Source organism: Pagrus major, chromosome 4, assembly GCF_040436345.1.
Source record: "Pagrus major chromosome 4, Pma_NU_1.0".
NCBI lineage: Eukaryota > Metazoa > Chordata > Actinopteri > Spariformes > Sparidae > Pagrus > Pagrus major.
The window spans coordinates 25,992,123-26,008,260 of record NC_133218.1 but is presented as its reverse complement, the minus strand read 5'-3'; the positions used below and the strand labels follow the sequence as shown (position 1 = coordinate 26,008,260).

The 16,138-nt window shown below is 41.3% G+C and overlaps 1 protein-coding gene across 1 annotated transcript; it reads right to left on the bottom strand.

Moving 5' to 3' along the window:
- Positions 1-1,780: 1,780 nt before the first annotated feature.
- On the bottom strand, positions 1,781-16,138 carry fes (FES proto-oncogene, tyrosine kinase). The gene is made up of 18 exons (XM_073463776.1): positions 15,771-16,138; positions 14,570-14,743; positions 12,100-12,196; positions 11,800-11,983; positions 10,323-10,460; positions 10,120-10,239; positions 9,826-9,948; positions 7,659-7,854; positions 6,614-6,691; positions 5,361-5,570; positions 5,117-5,239; positions 4,823-4,876; positions 4,513-4,631; positions 4,310-4,404; positions 4,029-4,152; positions 2,384-2,541; positions 2,124-2,246; positions 1,781-1,948 (listed from the first exon to the last, which is right to left on the bottom strand). Exons 1-18 carry the CDS (start codon positions 15,993-15,995, stop codon positions 1,806-1,808), a joined length of 2,484 nt encoding a protein of 827 aa, XP_073319877.1. The 5' UTR covers positions 15,996-16,138; the 3' UTR covers positions 1,781-1,805.

Here is a 16,138-nt window from a genome sequence, read left to right as displayed (position 1 = left end):
TCTGTAAATATGCTGAGAGCTTGTGAACTGAGCAAACTTGCCGCTCCTAGACATCTCACTGATACTCATGAGAGAGGTAAGACTGGACCAAACAGTTAAATGTCATCCGTGGTGGAAGAGTAATGAAAATCTGTACTCAAGTATGAGTAATATTACATTACTGAAATACTTAATAACACTAAAAGTACAAAGTATTCTTCTCAAATGTTACTCAAAGTATTAGTTTAACCGCTCATGCTTAATGCATTATCAATAGCGGGCATTCAATCAAAGGGGTTTCTGTTTCTCCAAATCTTCAGTCCGAGTTACTCCCAGCTGCTGCTCTGTTCTGCTCAGTGCTCACCTCTCCCATCCTGAACCTGCTGCAGAGTTTTGTGTTTTTTGCCTGTATGTCAGGGTTTTCATTGATCTGTTTGTGATCAGATAGCCTTATTGGCTACAAAAATGCAGATGAAAGGTTTAGATATTAATTGGTGCGGTTAGGTGATGGTGGCACAACCGTCGCTCTTTTACAGGTAACTAATCATATATTAGATCGGTCTGGACTCGTCACCCATCACCCTGGTAACCAAGAAAATAGAAAAGCTTGTTCTGTACTGTAAGTGTTGCGCATTGTAATCTTGCAGTCAATTAATCAAAACCAACATGTAGCGTTTTTTCTGTAAACGCACAACAAGCACCCAAAAGAAAGTTATGTGGACACAGGCCCTTATTGGAGTGCAATGACGACCAGTGGACTACTTTTCAAAACCTGGTGCCTACATCACCCACGATGCAACTTAGCCATTCCTCTGGAGCCAAAAAATACTTTTTACAACATTTTTTACCCAGTACAGTACAGCAGTACTGTGACCTGTGAACACACTTTAATTGGTGGAGTTCCCTTTAGGCCCAAGTAAAATGACAGACTTTAAAAAAAAATACTTGTGAAAGTACAAGTACCCCAAAAAAATGACTTAATCACTGTAATCTGAGTAGCTGTAATTAGTTACTTCCACCCCTGCAGGTCATAAAACCAAAACAATGAGCTAAAACATTCTGTACCTCCAAAGAGCTGAGGGGAAGTGAAGAGTCATCATCATAAATCATCATAAATAACATAGTTAATTCATCAAATATATATTATACCTGCTCTAAGTTTACATCCTGTGCAAAAACAGTCAAAAGACAGGGCAAACAGGCCTGTCCTTTATCAAAAAAAGTAATGCTACTCTGCAGTTGTAGGCAGTTGGATCCTATAAAACAGGCAATAAAAGAGACACAAACATCCCACAAGACTTTGCCAGCCCAAACTGAATGTGTGTGCTGCCTCTACACTCTTTAGGAGGATGTGTCAGTTTAACACGTCTCTGTCGTTTTCTTAAGACAGACCTGGGTGATACATTTCAACAGTGATGGCAATAGCACACGGTACAGTATGTTGTGTTTACAGTGTCACAAAAATATGCTGTCTCAAAGGAGACAGATGTGTTGGAGATAACCGTCTGTTCTTAGGAGGGGGAGCACTCAAAAGCAGACAAACATGGCAGGAAGGGAACAAACCAGAATGCTGCCATCGAGTCCCCTGACAAGTTCGCAAAACTCTTTACATTTCCAAGTTTGTTTCCAAAACAAGAGACATCCAATATTTTTGAGTAGTTTTCCATTTGGTTTTCAATTTGCCTGTCTCCTGGAGATCTGTTTCAGTGTTCAGACTGGATTTTGACATCTATTCTGTCAGAAAAAAACAATGAAAAATTACAAACAATCAAAAGTACAGAAAAATACATTTAGTCTACGGTTCATGTCCAATCCACAGGCTTGGATTATACAATTTTATTGTATATGGTACTGAGCTCAGCCCGGAGTTTCTTGAAAGAAGGTCTGTTTTTGGGGTCGTACTGCCAGCAGTTGCTCATAATCCTGGAGATTTCCACAGGGCAGCAGTGTGGAGCAGGCATACGGTATCCTGAAACACATCACAGACGTTCAAAAGAAGTAATGAGACATTTTTTGAAACATCTGGAATTCAATAAAGGCTTCAGCGTCAGAATCAAGCACAATCAAGGAGCAACATTTGTCTCAAAAATATGGACTCAAACATATTCACGACTTATCTCAGAGGGTCTGATATGAGTCTTTACCTCTCTCCACCTCGTCCCGTGTCTGTTGGTTGCTCATGCTTGTGTAGGGTGTCATTCCCATGGAGAAGGTCTCCCACAGTAAAACACCAAAGCTCCATACATCACTCTCTGTGGTATAACGACCTGAAAACACCACCAGGGGGCAGCATTGACAAAGGCACAGGGATTGGGCTTTGTCAGTTTTTAATTGACTGTTGGCAGAGAGAGAGAGCAAACATGTCTCTGGTTGTGACTGCAGGGCAGAGGAAGTTGTGACATACCATAGTTCAGGGCTTCAGGAGCCGTCCATTTGACTGGGATCTGTCTGAGGCCTCCCTCTGTAGAGTACACGCCATCATCTTGCTGACGGGACATCCCGAAGTCACTGATCTTCACCACGTTACGCTCTGCAACCAGACAGTTTCTCGCTGCCAGGTCCCTTTGAAAAAAGACAAGACAGAGGGAGAGATGTAAGAGGGATGTATGCAGAGGCTGATGAAAAATGGATGCAAAAGAGGCAGAAACAGACAGGATTAAACGGAGAGAGCAAGAACAGGCGTTCTTGTCTCTGGTGTTGCATGCGAGGCAGTTTGACATGCAGCGTTACAGGCTGCGCAGCCCGCAGCAGCATGCTCTGATCTGTCCCCACTGGGCAAATCAAACTGTGCTCCTGTAATGAGCCGGGTGTCACAACGTCATGTCATCTCCAGAGCACCCACAGCCTCCACTGAGGCATCATCCACAGCACCACCATCACCCCCCACTCAACAGCAGATGCCCGAAAACACTGAAAATGCTGAACTGAGTTCCATCATTCACAGTATTTTCACAAACAAGTAACTGTTAGGGTTTGTCATATAGCATTATGTGTCAAAACCACTGCTCTACTGGCTGACATGAGGCCATTTCCAGCTTCCTCTAACAGATGACTTATTTAAGAAATCTTCTCTCATTTTCTTTCGACTGCTTCACTGTCACATTAACATATGGGGAAGTGTTGCAAGGTAAGTGCAGTTTAGTTTAGATGAAGTGAATGTTTTATTATGTTTTTTATTATGTACTGTAAATGCTTTGAGATCCATTTGCCTGCAGCTTGTGCTACTCTTGTAGAAACGACATCATACTTCATGTAAAATTAACATGTTTTAATATTCAACTAATTAATTCTTGCCAGAGCTGTTATTGTCTTACCCACAGTGCTGCTGTGTTTTAAATGTTCCTGTGTGTTAAATTCATGGTGGCTTTAGATCCTCCTCACAGTTTGGAGGGATCTGGATGTAATGTGCTCTGCCCTCTGATCTAAGGATGATATTTGCTGTTTGTTATGTCTTCGATATCTTCCAGTGTTTTTTTTTTTAAACAATTAAGCATTCACTTGTTGTAAAACAGTATGCAAAAATACAATAATCTTGAGGCTAGAAATATATTTTTAATATGGAGCGTTGTGTTACTTTAGGCAGAGCAGTAAAATAGCTTGTGCGTTAGCTGATTTGCATCACCTGTATCATTCATGCTTCATCACCAGTGGCTCATAACTTAGTGACTTCTGGCAGGGCTGGTGGTAAACGGCACAAGCTGTGATTTAGCCGCTGGAAATGGTCTGTCCATCACCATCTATCAGCTCAACAGTAGGAGAGCGCTACCAGCAGCTGAGCCAGTTGGTAAATCAAGTTCTTCCCAAAATCGGTTGACCGATTCAGTGAATTTCCAGGTGCTAAAGCAGCATCTACGCTAACTTCTTGAGGAGCTTCCATTGTTGTTGGAACAACACCTAAACCACGGCCACAGCTGTCAGTAGGTCCTCAAAGGACGCTGATTGGTTCAATGCCAGCGCTTAGCTTGAAGGCTGGCACGATGGATTGCGAAAAACAAAACAGACCCTCGCTTTATAAGGGTCTACACATATTTATCGATTTATTGACTAACCTGTGGATACACTTCTTGCTCTCCAGGTACTCCATGCCAGACGCTACATTTTCTGTCATTTTGACCAACATCTTAGGCGTCAGACTGTGACTTTCATTCCGCAAGTAGGTTAGAAAATCACCACCTTATGAAATGTGTAGACACAAACACAAACATACACACACACAGTAGATAGAGTGATATTGGAGGATCAAAGTTGGGAAGCAATAATGGTACAATAACGGTGAAGCTGTCGGGTAAACAAGCTGAGAGATATACAGGTCCAGCAAGGTCATATTTACCTCGAATAAGCTCCATGATGATGTAGATGGGCTGTTTCTGAGTGCACACGCCGATCAGCCTCACAACGTTCGGATGGTCGTACTGCTTCAAGATTCTGGACAGCACAAGAGAGGAGTGTGTGTGTGTGTGTGTGTGTGTGTGTGTGTGTGTGTGTGTGTGTGTGTGTGTGTGCGTGCGTGTGTGTGTGTGTGTGTGGACTCACCTGGCTTCCATCAAGAATTTACTCTTGTGCTCCGGGGCCAAGTTCTCTTTACAGGATTTCACGGCCACAGGAGTGTTATCAGAGCGTAGATGGCCATTGTACACTTCTCCAAAGTTACCCTGTGCAGTGCGAACACAACAGAGCTGTCATGTTATTTAATCTTGTCTGACCTTTGTCCAAACTTCCCACTAAGTTACATGTAATCAGTTCACATCCTTTTGAAATATCTGAGGCAAAGACAGGCTCAGATATTCTAGCATTTTTTCTCTTCACTTCTTCATTTCTGTCAACAGATGTTAAGTTTACCCACCCGTCCAATGAGGTGTCCCAAGATTATATCGTCATGTTCAAGGACCCACTTGTCCTAATGGGGTTAAAAATTAATGAGAGAAAATAGATGGGTCAAAAGCAATTTCAGATTTGCATATCTGCTCATGTGTGTTGACTATGAAAACACTTCAACAGCAGTTAGTCTGTTAAAATAGTCTATTTAATGTCTGGAATAATGTGAGAAAGCATCATTTACATACAGAAAAAAGAGTAAGTGAGTGGGCATTTTTAGAGTCTGTGCGTGTGTGTGTGTGTGTGTGTGTTGCAGCAGTACCTTCAGTACAGGCTTCTTCAGCACTATGTCAGACCTCTTGGTGATGTGTTGTCGTGTTGATAGTAGATGATGGATCAGCTGAGGGATACTGTCGAAGCTCTCTCCATCCAGACGGTACAGATTCTACTGACACACATGGAAAAGCATTTGCAGCAGTGAATGATGTGCATGCACGCAGGAAGGAGAAAGGCTTGATGACATAATGAAAAAATTGTGTTTGGTTCCAATGAGCAGATTTACTTACATCCGTGTTCTGAATGAGGAAGTGCTTGTTGGCTCCATCCCACTGCACAGAGAGCACATAACCCTGCTTCTCTTGACTCTTCCTCACCAAGAAGTCTCCGTCATTCTTCAGCAGCTGCTGGACCTCCAGTCTGGGAATGGCTCCGTGGTACCAGTCCTGCTGCCCCAGAGGACGATCCACATCCTGCACAGGGGTGAGGACAGGAAGCACCTGGAGGCAGGAAGAGAGAAAAGCACAGTAGCGTAGAGGATGGATTTTAAACTGATTCTGCAGAGATTATGTGAATATTCTTCAAAGAGGAGTCTGTTACATTTTAAAGTCTAACTGAAACACCTTCCATGCCTCCAAGGAGTTAGTGAGAAGTGGTTCACACATAAAAGAAAAGCAGCACATAATTTAGACAAGTCCAGCGTGTTATACAGTATATAGGAAAATCTAATTTCCTCAAGAAGATTTCTTACCACGCACACAGTCATTTTAATACAGTCGTTTTAATACAGACATCTTAAAACTTAAAGGATAAGTACACCTAAACAATGAAAATTCAGTCATTATTTATCTTTTTTATGTTTAAAACAAGAACCCTGTTATTTCAGTTGTTTATGAGAATGCTGCAACACTGTTTGTCTGTGAAGCTCCAAAAATGTTTTGTGGACTACAAAACTTCACCAGACTTTCCATCAGCCTGGGGGTGATGAGATAATGATTGAATTTCCACTTTTGGTCGAACTTATCTTTTAAAGACTGACTGCACCAGGCCTTTTCCTGTTGAGAGTTTATGCGCAGTACAGCTGGATCTTGGCTATGTGTGTGTGTGTGTGTCTGTCAGCAATGATAAAACATTGAAATGTAAACTGCCTGCTGAAGAAGTAAACTTAGTTTCAGGTCGGACACAATTCTGAAAGTAGTGACTTGACCGACAAAGCTGACCTCAATAAGTCAAATGATGCCTTCAGGAGCACAATGCCCAGAAAAAAAGATCATGTTCCTGAGTGAACTCTGCCACTTCCTCCACAATATGATGAATTGTTTGTTGTGTGGTGAGAGGTTTGAGCGCACAAAAACAGGCACTGCAGTTCAAGTTAAAGGCGGGAGGTGGAAGAGTGCGGAGGGGAAGCATCCTTCAACTGGAACAAGTGTCCTTCCTTTTAAAATGTCCTCCAGCAACAAATAGATATTGTGTAGTGTGTTCAATGTGATGCCAGTCTGTGTGTAATAATTAGGCCTTGATTGAGATTCATTGTGTCACCCACCTCCCATTTGGGTTTGAAAAGGCCAGTCAGATTTTTGATCCCGTCCATGAGGAGTTTGGGAGAGGGTTGACCGTGGTCCTGAAAAAATGATCCAGAGCACATCCTGTTAGTCAATAAAATGGAAAACAACTGACTACATCTGGCATAAAGTGTCCTCTCTTCTCTCATCTCGTTAATCTCCAGACAGTTACTATCAAAATGAAATTTAAAAAATAGGACCAAATACAAAGGGTTGTTTTGTGGTAAATAAAGCAGGGGTATGATTATGGGTTAACTTATTCATTGAAGCTGGTGTGTTACAGGAATAGCTGCAGTAAAAAAACTTTGGTCATATGGTCATATTAGTTGGATATAATTAATTTCAGTATCGGTGACTTTGGACTCAACTTGAACAAACAAGACTCTACAACCAGGGCCGCTAATAAGGGGGGAAAAAGAGCAGAGCAGAGCTCTCTGGGGCCCATCTATTAGGGGGGCCCATGGAGGTCAGCAATAACCCTGTTCATCTTAAATAAGAAATGATAACCAAATTAAAATTATTGTCGCTTTAGTAAAATATAGCCTGTTTATGAAAACCCTCAACTTGGCTCTGGCTTTAACACCACTGACTTTGCATTGAATGGACTGGCATAGTCCACAAGACAAAGATGAAAAACTGAAGTGCAGGAAATAAACTTAATTTTCCTGCAAATAGATGCAACAACTTCCAACTTTGTCATATTTGAGATTGCACTAAAATTTTTTCTTTAGCTAGCAATGGCTTTAGCTAAACAATATGCAGCCAGCTTTAGGAAGTCATCATCTGTGGTTAGCTTTACATGAAGTACAGTTTTGATGAATTTATACCCACCGCTTTCTTCTTCATACCAAAACTAGTTTAAATTTTCCATGATCCAACATGATATCTTTTCTTCCTCACAGCTTGGCTTGTTTTCTGAGTCAGTAGGCAAACCCTTTTTTAACCCTGGCTGACAGACAGAACTAATAATTAAATGAGCTAAAAAAAAGGACAAAGGAAGGAAAGACTCTGCCAGAGATAACATACAATGCTTGTGTTGGATGAAAGTGAGACGCTGTCTGGTTCCAGCTTCAGAGCTGAGGGAGGCTCTCTGGAACCCAGCTGGTCCAGTTTCTCCTTCAGAAGAAGCCTCTGCACATCCAGCTTGGCTCTCACGCCCAGAGACAAGGCAACCTGCTGCCGGCACTCCTCCATCGCATGTCTCTTACTGAACTGGTAAACCCTGGACACAGTCAGGGAAGGAAAATCATATTTGAGTTGGACCTTTTCAGTGTGAGTAACACAAGGGTTGAAAAAGTCAATAAAACAACACAAGTGACACAAATAGACAGAAGAAGACCGCACAGACGTCAATAAAAAGGCTGTCTGTGCGAATAAGTTTGCAGATGCTTCCTATTGACTAATGCAAATCAATAAGAAGGCTTCGCTAGCGGCAGCTTAGTCAGCCTTCGTGCTGGATTTAAGACCAGTAACGTCCCAGGAGTCTTGCCCGATCCTTACAGTTAATAAACACAAGCTTAAACAGAACAGGGAAGTAAGTGCATGGCTGGATTAACCTGTAAGGGAGCATTATTGATCGGCCCAACCCCAAATTGTGCATTTTTCATGTCTCCTGTCACTTCCAAATTAACCATTAACAGTTCACAGAGAAATCAAATTCAATCAACCAGCAACCCCAGAAGAAGAAGAAGAAGAAGAAGAATGATAGTGCAGTGCTTGACAGGTGAAAATAAAAACAAAAAGTGTAATAAAAATAATAAAGGCAACAAAAAAGATCTTGACATAAAAGCATAACGTGTATATAAAGAAGTATCTGTAACACTCAATGTAATTTGATAACCATCATTAAAAACTGGTGAAGACGTGCTGGTAGGCAGGTTATGTTACCCTTGACTTGAGTCAGGATAGTTGTTTTTACCTGTTTCCAGTCTTAGTTAACGTGCTGCAGGCTGCAGCCTTATATTTACCACACAGACATAGGAGTAGTATCGATCTTAGTAATCAAAGAACTAACTGGCACCTATAACAAATAGGCTTACATTTCCCAAAATGTCTAAAATCTTGAAGCCAATGCGGACGAGAAGTGCTCAGAAAAAGACATTCTGATCCACGGTTTTGTGACAAGTATCGACTGTAAGGAACGGTTTCGTGTTTTGCTTGCAAACAATCCTTTAAAGATCACTCGGATTAAACTGGCATTAGACACTGGATTTACAGCACAGAGGAAGCACGTCTGCAAATATGCAACCAAGACAGTGAGGCATTTTTTGCCCAGTCACCTCCCCCAGGTAATGGTGGAACAACTGGAATAACTGTGGACACAAAGAACAAAGTCTGTTCCCCCACTCATATGTTCTTTCTACCAGATCAGTATGTAGCAAAACCTGCTTTTTTATTAATACAACCGGCCTTTTACTCTGCCTTTTCACAGCACTGAGATCAGGGTTTTGAGATCAAATTGGGAATCTTACAGTTGTTTTTTGCTTTGGACAGTAGCCAGGACGCTAGCTGTAGCCATGTTGGGGTCAACAGTAACACCACAGGGTTGTCTATTTCTGCTTTAAGTTAAAGCTTTATCAAGGAAAACCTTTGAAATGAAATCAAAGTGACGGTGAGAAGGAAGAAGCGAGCAGACTCAGTCTTACAGGAGGTCGCACTAGGTCATCGTCATACAACATGTCACTGTAAATTTACAAAATGTTTCTGTGTTACATGTTACAAACCAAAGGGCAGAATCACCTCCACTCACCTCTCTAACACCACCAGCACCATATGTGCTCCCCAGCTGTTCCTAAAAGGCATCACATTTTTGCAAATAAACACATTGTTTCCCTTTTGTTCTCCAGGAGATGCTAATGACTCCATCACTCCCACAGGACTGTAAACCTCTAACACCTTCAGACAGCCTCATCAACCAAGACAAATGAGGGAATCAAGCTCCATAACTCTTACCATATTGCTGTATTATAATTTATAAGGCACTTACAGCCTCCTGAGACCACAGGGGTTATTAGCTGCTGCCCAGCCAAGAGCACATTGAACTCTCCTGATGGGAAGGACTGACCGCAGAGGCAAACTGCAGTAATTTGACTTCACACCTCCCCAATACTGTGTGCTTTTATTGTGAAACCTCCTCTTTAACCTTTGAATGTAACATCAGAGCATCACTGATTCTAGTCTGTGGTCAGCTCACCTCTGGCCCTTCTTCACACCTTCCTGCTCTTCCTCCAGCTCCAGCTCCAGCTGCTCCACCGAGGTCTGCTGGGAGCCCAGAGTCCGAGCCAGATCCAGCAGCTCCTCCTCCACCGCAGTCAGTCTGGGAAAAGAAGACAGAGGAATAATGTGAGGAGAGAAAGTAACTGATGCAAAACAGTCAGAGGAAATAGGGCGTAAAAAGAACAGAGAGAATAAGGAGGAGGTACTTCAAACATTAAAAAAGGAAATTGGAGTTTAGTCATCTGGATGAGATTGCGTTGTTTGTTCTCACTTGTGCTGTATTGTCTCGAGAGTGAGGTCGTTCAGTTCAATCTCTCTGGGATTCAGTCGCTCGGTGTCCTCCAGGAGGCTGCAATCAAACTCTGCACAGGCAGGAATCTCCCCGACAGACCTCCAAACACAAACACACAATGTCAGTGCTCTGCAGCTTGATTGCACTGTTGTCATCCGAGGGGAAGTTTATGCGCAGCCTACTTGTTCTGGTGGATGAAGCTCTCATACTCGCTTTGAGGATCGATGGCCGTTACAGCAGAAGATATCTCCCTGTGGATCCGCACCACCTCATGATGGAGGAGAGTGGAGATGTCAAAATACTCCTGCAGGACCTCCTTACTGGTTCAGAGGTCAGGGAGGGGCAAAGCAAAATAATACAAAAATGCATGTTCAGTGATTTCAAGGAACATCTTTGCAAGTTTTAGCCTCATTCAAACCACAAAGAAAGAACATTTTACACTTTTTTCCAAAACACAACCCAAAAATTTCACCAAATAACTCCAAATTCATTCTGTCTAACTCATAACTAATTCACTAGTAGGTTGACATTTATTAACCCACACAGGTTCCTCAGTTGAGAATGTGGGACACATTTTATGAGTCACAGAGACTTCATTTAGAGTTATTTGGTCACTATAAACACTTGTAGTTTTGTGTTAAGAATTATTATGGGAGAATGACTATTCCAATGGTACCACCACCATATAAGGCCCGTACTGATTCATCAAAACAACTTTGTTACTCGCTATCAATAAGCAGTAATTCTGAGGTTATTGAGGGAAAACTCTTAGTTAATGGCCTACTAGTTGTAGAATAGGGTCAAGCGGAATAAGGCATTAATAAGTGTTTTATAATGATTAATAATGAGCCAATAATAATACTAATAATGAATATAATAATAAAAGTGATCTATATAGCCCCTTTAAAAACAGAGTTTACAAAGTGCTTTGACAAACAAGCAAAAGCAGGAGGACAATTTAAAAGAACACTCAACAAGAGCATTGAAAATAAGTGTAAAAATCCTTTCTTGACACCTTCAAGTTTATCTTGTACACTAAGAAGACAAATAGACCAAATAGAGAACTTGCCGCTTTTACATCGCTCAGCTGAAACTACGTGGTCTATCTGACTCTGGCCTCTTGCAGTACAAACTTGTATTAGGGGACAGGATGAGGGCTAGCCAGTTAGCATGCTATCTTCAGTAGACATCTCTGCAACACAGTACATAGACGACTTTGACTTTGTTTCTTCTCTCTCGGTTGATGAAAGTTGAAAAATGTTTGAATGTTTCAAACTAAAACTCTGGCCATATCTTACAAACTGCTCTGTTAATGGAACTACCAAATTCAGATTATCTTCCCATTTTCATCTTCATAATTTATGAAAGCAATATTTTGACATTTTGTTTTGGATATTTACATTTTCTTGAATGCACAAACAAGGAAAAGCTGCCAAATCAGTCAGGTGCTCTCAATGCATGACCACATATTGTTAACAGAACACTGATGGAGAATTAATACATCAATCTGCAAGTTGTTTAGTCTATTTCTGGCATTTATTAAAACAAAATGCTCTAACAGTTTGTGGGAAATGTTTAGAAATTGATTTTAATCTAACAGAGGAAAACGTGTGTATAAACTGAGGTCAGCGAACAGAAACAGTAAACAGTAAATCTTACAGTATGAGGACCATCTCTTGCTGCAGAGTCTGCAGAGCACTGAGCAGGGCGGGCTGGATCTGACTGTAGTGCTGCTCATGATAAACTTGAGCCGCTCGCACAGACAGAACGTACTCATTATGCAGCTCGTAGAGTTTGAGTGAAGCCTTGATGTAACGCTCTTTGACCTTGTCGCGCCCTTTATCTGCACACAGAAAAGGAGCTTTAAGTCATGATGGGAAAAAAACACTCGATTTAAAGTTAGCCGTCATTCTGAAACTGATCCTGATTAGAGAAGTAAGTATCACCAGGACTCCCCACCTTTATGTGCCTCCTGGTACTTCCTCTTAGCCTGAGATGCATCTCTCACAGCCTGTCTGTAGCTGCTCTTCAGCCTCTCCAGCTCTGTCTGGGTCACCTGAAGCAGTGCACACATATACACGCACCAGGTTCACAAACAGATGGGAAATATATGGTGCAAGGATGAGTGTTAGTCAGAGGTGCTACTTGTGTGGTTAAAAGCTGCCTCACTCACAACTTAAAGCAGGATGTGGACAGTGGCCCTTTTATGTTTGACTGCAGAGGAACACGATACATGACAGAAGACATATAAGGAAATGATCTGACCTTTGTTATGCTGCTGGTGGTAATATTTCAAAAGTCTGCTCGATAGCATCTGTTCAAACACTTCTCTGTTGCAATCACAACATCAAATCTATCTATTGTACAACCACACAGCGATGCACGGAAAACCAAAGTCGTCTGTGAAAATAAACAAACTGCTAGCTCAACGGCCAAACTGCGACCCAATATGGATCACTGGAAATGAACACATCATTTGCGTGATGTACTGTAATTGGGTAATAAAAACAGTGCAGAGCAGCCTCCAGTTTGAGATAGCATCAAAATGCATTTGCAGCCACTATTTCCAGTCTATTGAACCTCATTTCATTTGACTGTCTATTTATAAAGCTGCCACTGCAGCGTTCATCTGCACACCGAGATGATACACTCAAGAAAATCAGCTATCAGATAAAAATGTAACTTCCTGGAGAAAAATAATTGATTGTGGAGTCTCATCCCCAGGTTGTCAAATACTGACGCCTTGGGTTGGTGCCCATCTCGAGCTACCAACCCAAAGCATCAATATTTGATGATCTGGGGATGAGACAAATTTCTTTCTCCAGGAAGTTACATTTTGCCGCTTAAAGCAGTAACTTCTACATAAAGAACAATGCCATATATGTGAACACGACACCTGTCACCTTTTTGTGCACATAATAGTAATTTGATGAATGTGAGTTGAATTTCCTCTAAAAATGCCAAAGCATCCAGAAAAAAGAGGTAGAGGTACTGACAATAAACAGCAAACTCTTGTACAAAAGAGGTGTGGATGGCAGTTTTTAAGTAAAGGCCTATCAAAGTCAATGTACATGTGAAATGTAACAGCTTTTTAAAAATAATAGTTTACAATGTTGAGTCAGTGTTTATCAAATCCGCTTGCTTATAGAGAGAATACATCAAATCAATCACATTTCACCACATTTTCCCTGCTACCCCGCACCCTGGTAGATTCTCACATATAACACACAGACGTAGACTCGTGTGTGCTGCTAACACTAGCTAGTCATTTATGCCTGGATGCTTAATGTTGGTCACATGCTGTCACCACATAATGTTCAGGAAGTTAACAACTTCTCTACGCTTCAAAGCTATTATGATGTTGTCTGGCAAACTCGATTTGCCCACAAACACTCCTCAAACCTTCTGTGTTACTTAGAGTGCTTGCAGTAGAGGAGTTGTGCACCACCAAGACTAACAACTAAATCTAGCTGCGAGACACAAGCCTTAGGTCCTGGTGATTCTTCACAGATTATAGCATTACCAGAAGATGAATGTAGTTTATTGGAGAATGCATAGGGCACTTTGACTACTGACCTATCCTCTTTACTCACTGATTTGATAACATGAAATTAATTTAACAGAAATAGTATACAGACATCCTCAAGTTTAAATGTGCAATCACTGGTTATTATTAAAAATGGCTGTGAATTAGTAGTTCCTGTAGTCTTATATTCAGCTTGTAATATCTTCAAATGTGTAATCAGGAACCAACCACTTCCTCTAACTGAAATTAGCTTCAACAATGTTTGTCATTCTAGCATTAAAGTATCAAATGGCAACGGAAGACAGGAAATGATAGCTACAGAAAAAACTTCTTGATGAAGGCCCGTACATACTTTAGATTGGTGTTACACCCATGTTTAAGCAGTAGTTGTAGTCAGTCATGCATACAGTACACCAACACTATACTTCTCTTAGAATAAATGCAAGACATTTTTGTTAGCTTTTAGTTTGGCTTATGCGTGTTTTCCTACTGTGTCAATTTACGGGACAAAAAGTGGACAAGGACATCAAAAGAGGAACAGTATTAAAACCTCAATGCTAACAGTTAATTTTCAGCAGTGTTAGAACTGCCAAAGGTCTGACGGCTATTCTGGCTTGATATTAAAATCCTTTAAGTAGTGGTGTATTTGAGTGTGTGTGTGTGTGTGTGTGTGTGTGTGTGTGTGTACATGTTTTTGTTATGTATCGGGGACTGTTTCTGGCATGGACACTGACCATGTCAGGACTGATGTGGCAAAATGTAATTTCTGAGAACATGGTTAAGTTTTGTGGTAAGGTATGAATTGAGGTTAGGTTGAGGTTAGGGTTAATTGGTTTGGTGTGTGTGTGTGTGTGTGTGTGTGTGTGTGTGTGTGTGTGTGTGTACATGTGTTAGCCAACACACCTTGCTGAGCTCCTGCTTCAGCAGGTTCCACTGCTCTGAGTAGGTTTTGCGGAGCTGCTGTTTGTCTCTGATGAGCAGCGTCAGCTTGCTTATCGGACCACTCAGCAGATCCTCAGAGCACTTCTTCATTACCTGACTGAGGAAGTCGGTCTGAGAGACCAGAACTCCCCATGACTGACAAGACAGGGGGAGAAAAGTTAGGGAGAGAGGTCAATTAAGAGAACCTGGACTTTGTTTGTTCCTTTGTTAACAGTATGTCTCAATACTCAATTGATTTGATTGAATTTGAGAGAGAACATGGGCCAAAAGAAATACAGTGGTTCTTGGCGTGGATAGAGCCATCAAGTTGTTATCTAAAAAGAAACTTTATATTTCACCTCACGTGGAGTCATGAGGTGTAATATAAAGTTTCTTTATCCACGTTGTCCACACCCATTATCCATCATTTGGATTTGTTTTCTTTTACAAAACTCTTTTTCACCATCTAACCAACCAACCTTTGTAATCATTGGTAGATATTTGGTGCCCCCAAAAAACTTCCTAATTCTGTGTATGTCATAATGTTTCCTTTGACTGGATGCCAAATTCTAAGAATGTAGGCTTATCTGCTTATCGCAATTATTTGAGAAAGCGTTTGGTAATCCAACTAAATATAGGCTCAAATTTTACTGATTGATTAATTACTTTCTTTCTTTCTTTCTTTCTTTCTCTTTCACTATCATTATGCACCCAAATGCACAGAATCACTCCATAGCAGTCAGAAGAGTGTTGTTTACAATATATGTTGTTTATCCAAAGATGTTCAATGTGTGTGGTTTATAAACCTCTGAAAATGAAAGCACTAAAAAAATACACATAAATTCACAAGGTTGCGTCTGATTAGGGAAGTACTTTTTCCATTATGACCCCATACGAGTGCATAATTCCGTCAGTTATTTCAGTCGACCTGCACTTTATGTTGCAATAATAAATTTGGAAAGGTTTGTCTATTTGGTTGAACATGAATCTGTTTTAGTTAGCCACACAAATACATTGTTTACATGGTGATCATATTGTTTTTTATAACCTAAATTTTAAAAACTAATTTCAGATCAACTTAAGTCACACACTGTGATCATGCGCACCTTCTTTCACTGCAATCAACGGTGATCAAACATGATGCAGTGATGATTCAGGTGCAGCGTGATCTATAAGACTTCACCTTGTTGAGCTGGCTGATGTAGTCCAATCCTGCGCCGAGCTGAGGCCGGTCCAGTTTCTCCACTATGGCAGCCATGTGATGCAGCTGCACTGAAAACTCGCGCTCACTCTTCGCCCGCTGACCCATCCACTTCTTCATAACCTCCATCAGGTGAAGCTCCGAGTCCAGCAGCCGCATGACAGCTGTGTGTGCCTGGGGGCACCACAGGTCCTCCCCAAAACCCATCTGAATATTTAAACTCTCCTCCCCAACAAGAAACTTGTTTTCAGCAGTGAGTCTGAGAGCACCTTTGTGTTCTCATGAGTGGGACAGAAACAGAGCCGTGAGCTGAGGCAGCTGCTGATGACCAAGAGTAGTTATATCTCTGT

What these genes read in the sequence shown, in the direction of transcription:
- fes (XM_073463776.1), bottom strand. Translation starts at nt 15,995, where the DNA reads ATGGGTTTTGGGGAGGACCTGTGGTGCCCCCAGGCACACACAGCTGTC. An exon ending in AGCTTCATCCACCAGAACAA is followed by an intron (nt 10,240 to 10,322) that starts GTAGGCTGCGCA and finishes TTGTGTTTGGAG; the next exon opens with GTCTGTCGGGGAGATTCCTG. An exon ending in ACGGGACGAGGTGGAGAGAG is followed by an intron (nt 1,949 to 2,123) that starts GTAAAGACTCAT and finishes GATGTGTTTCAG; the next exon opens with GATACCGTATGCCTGCTCCA.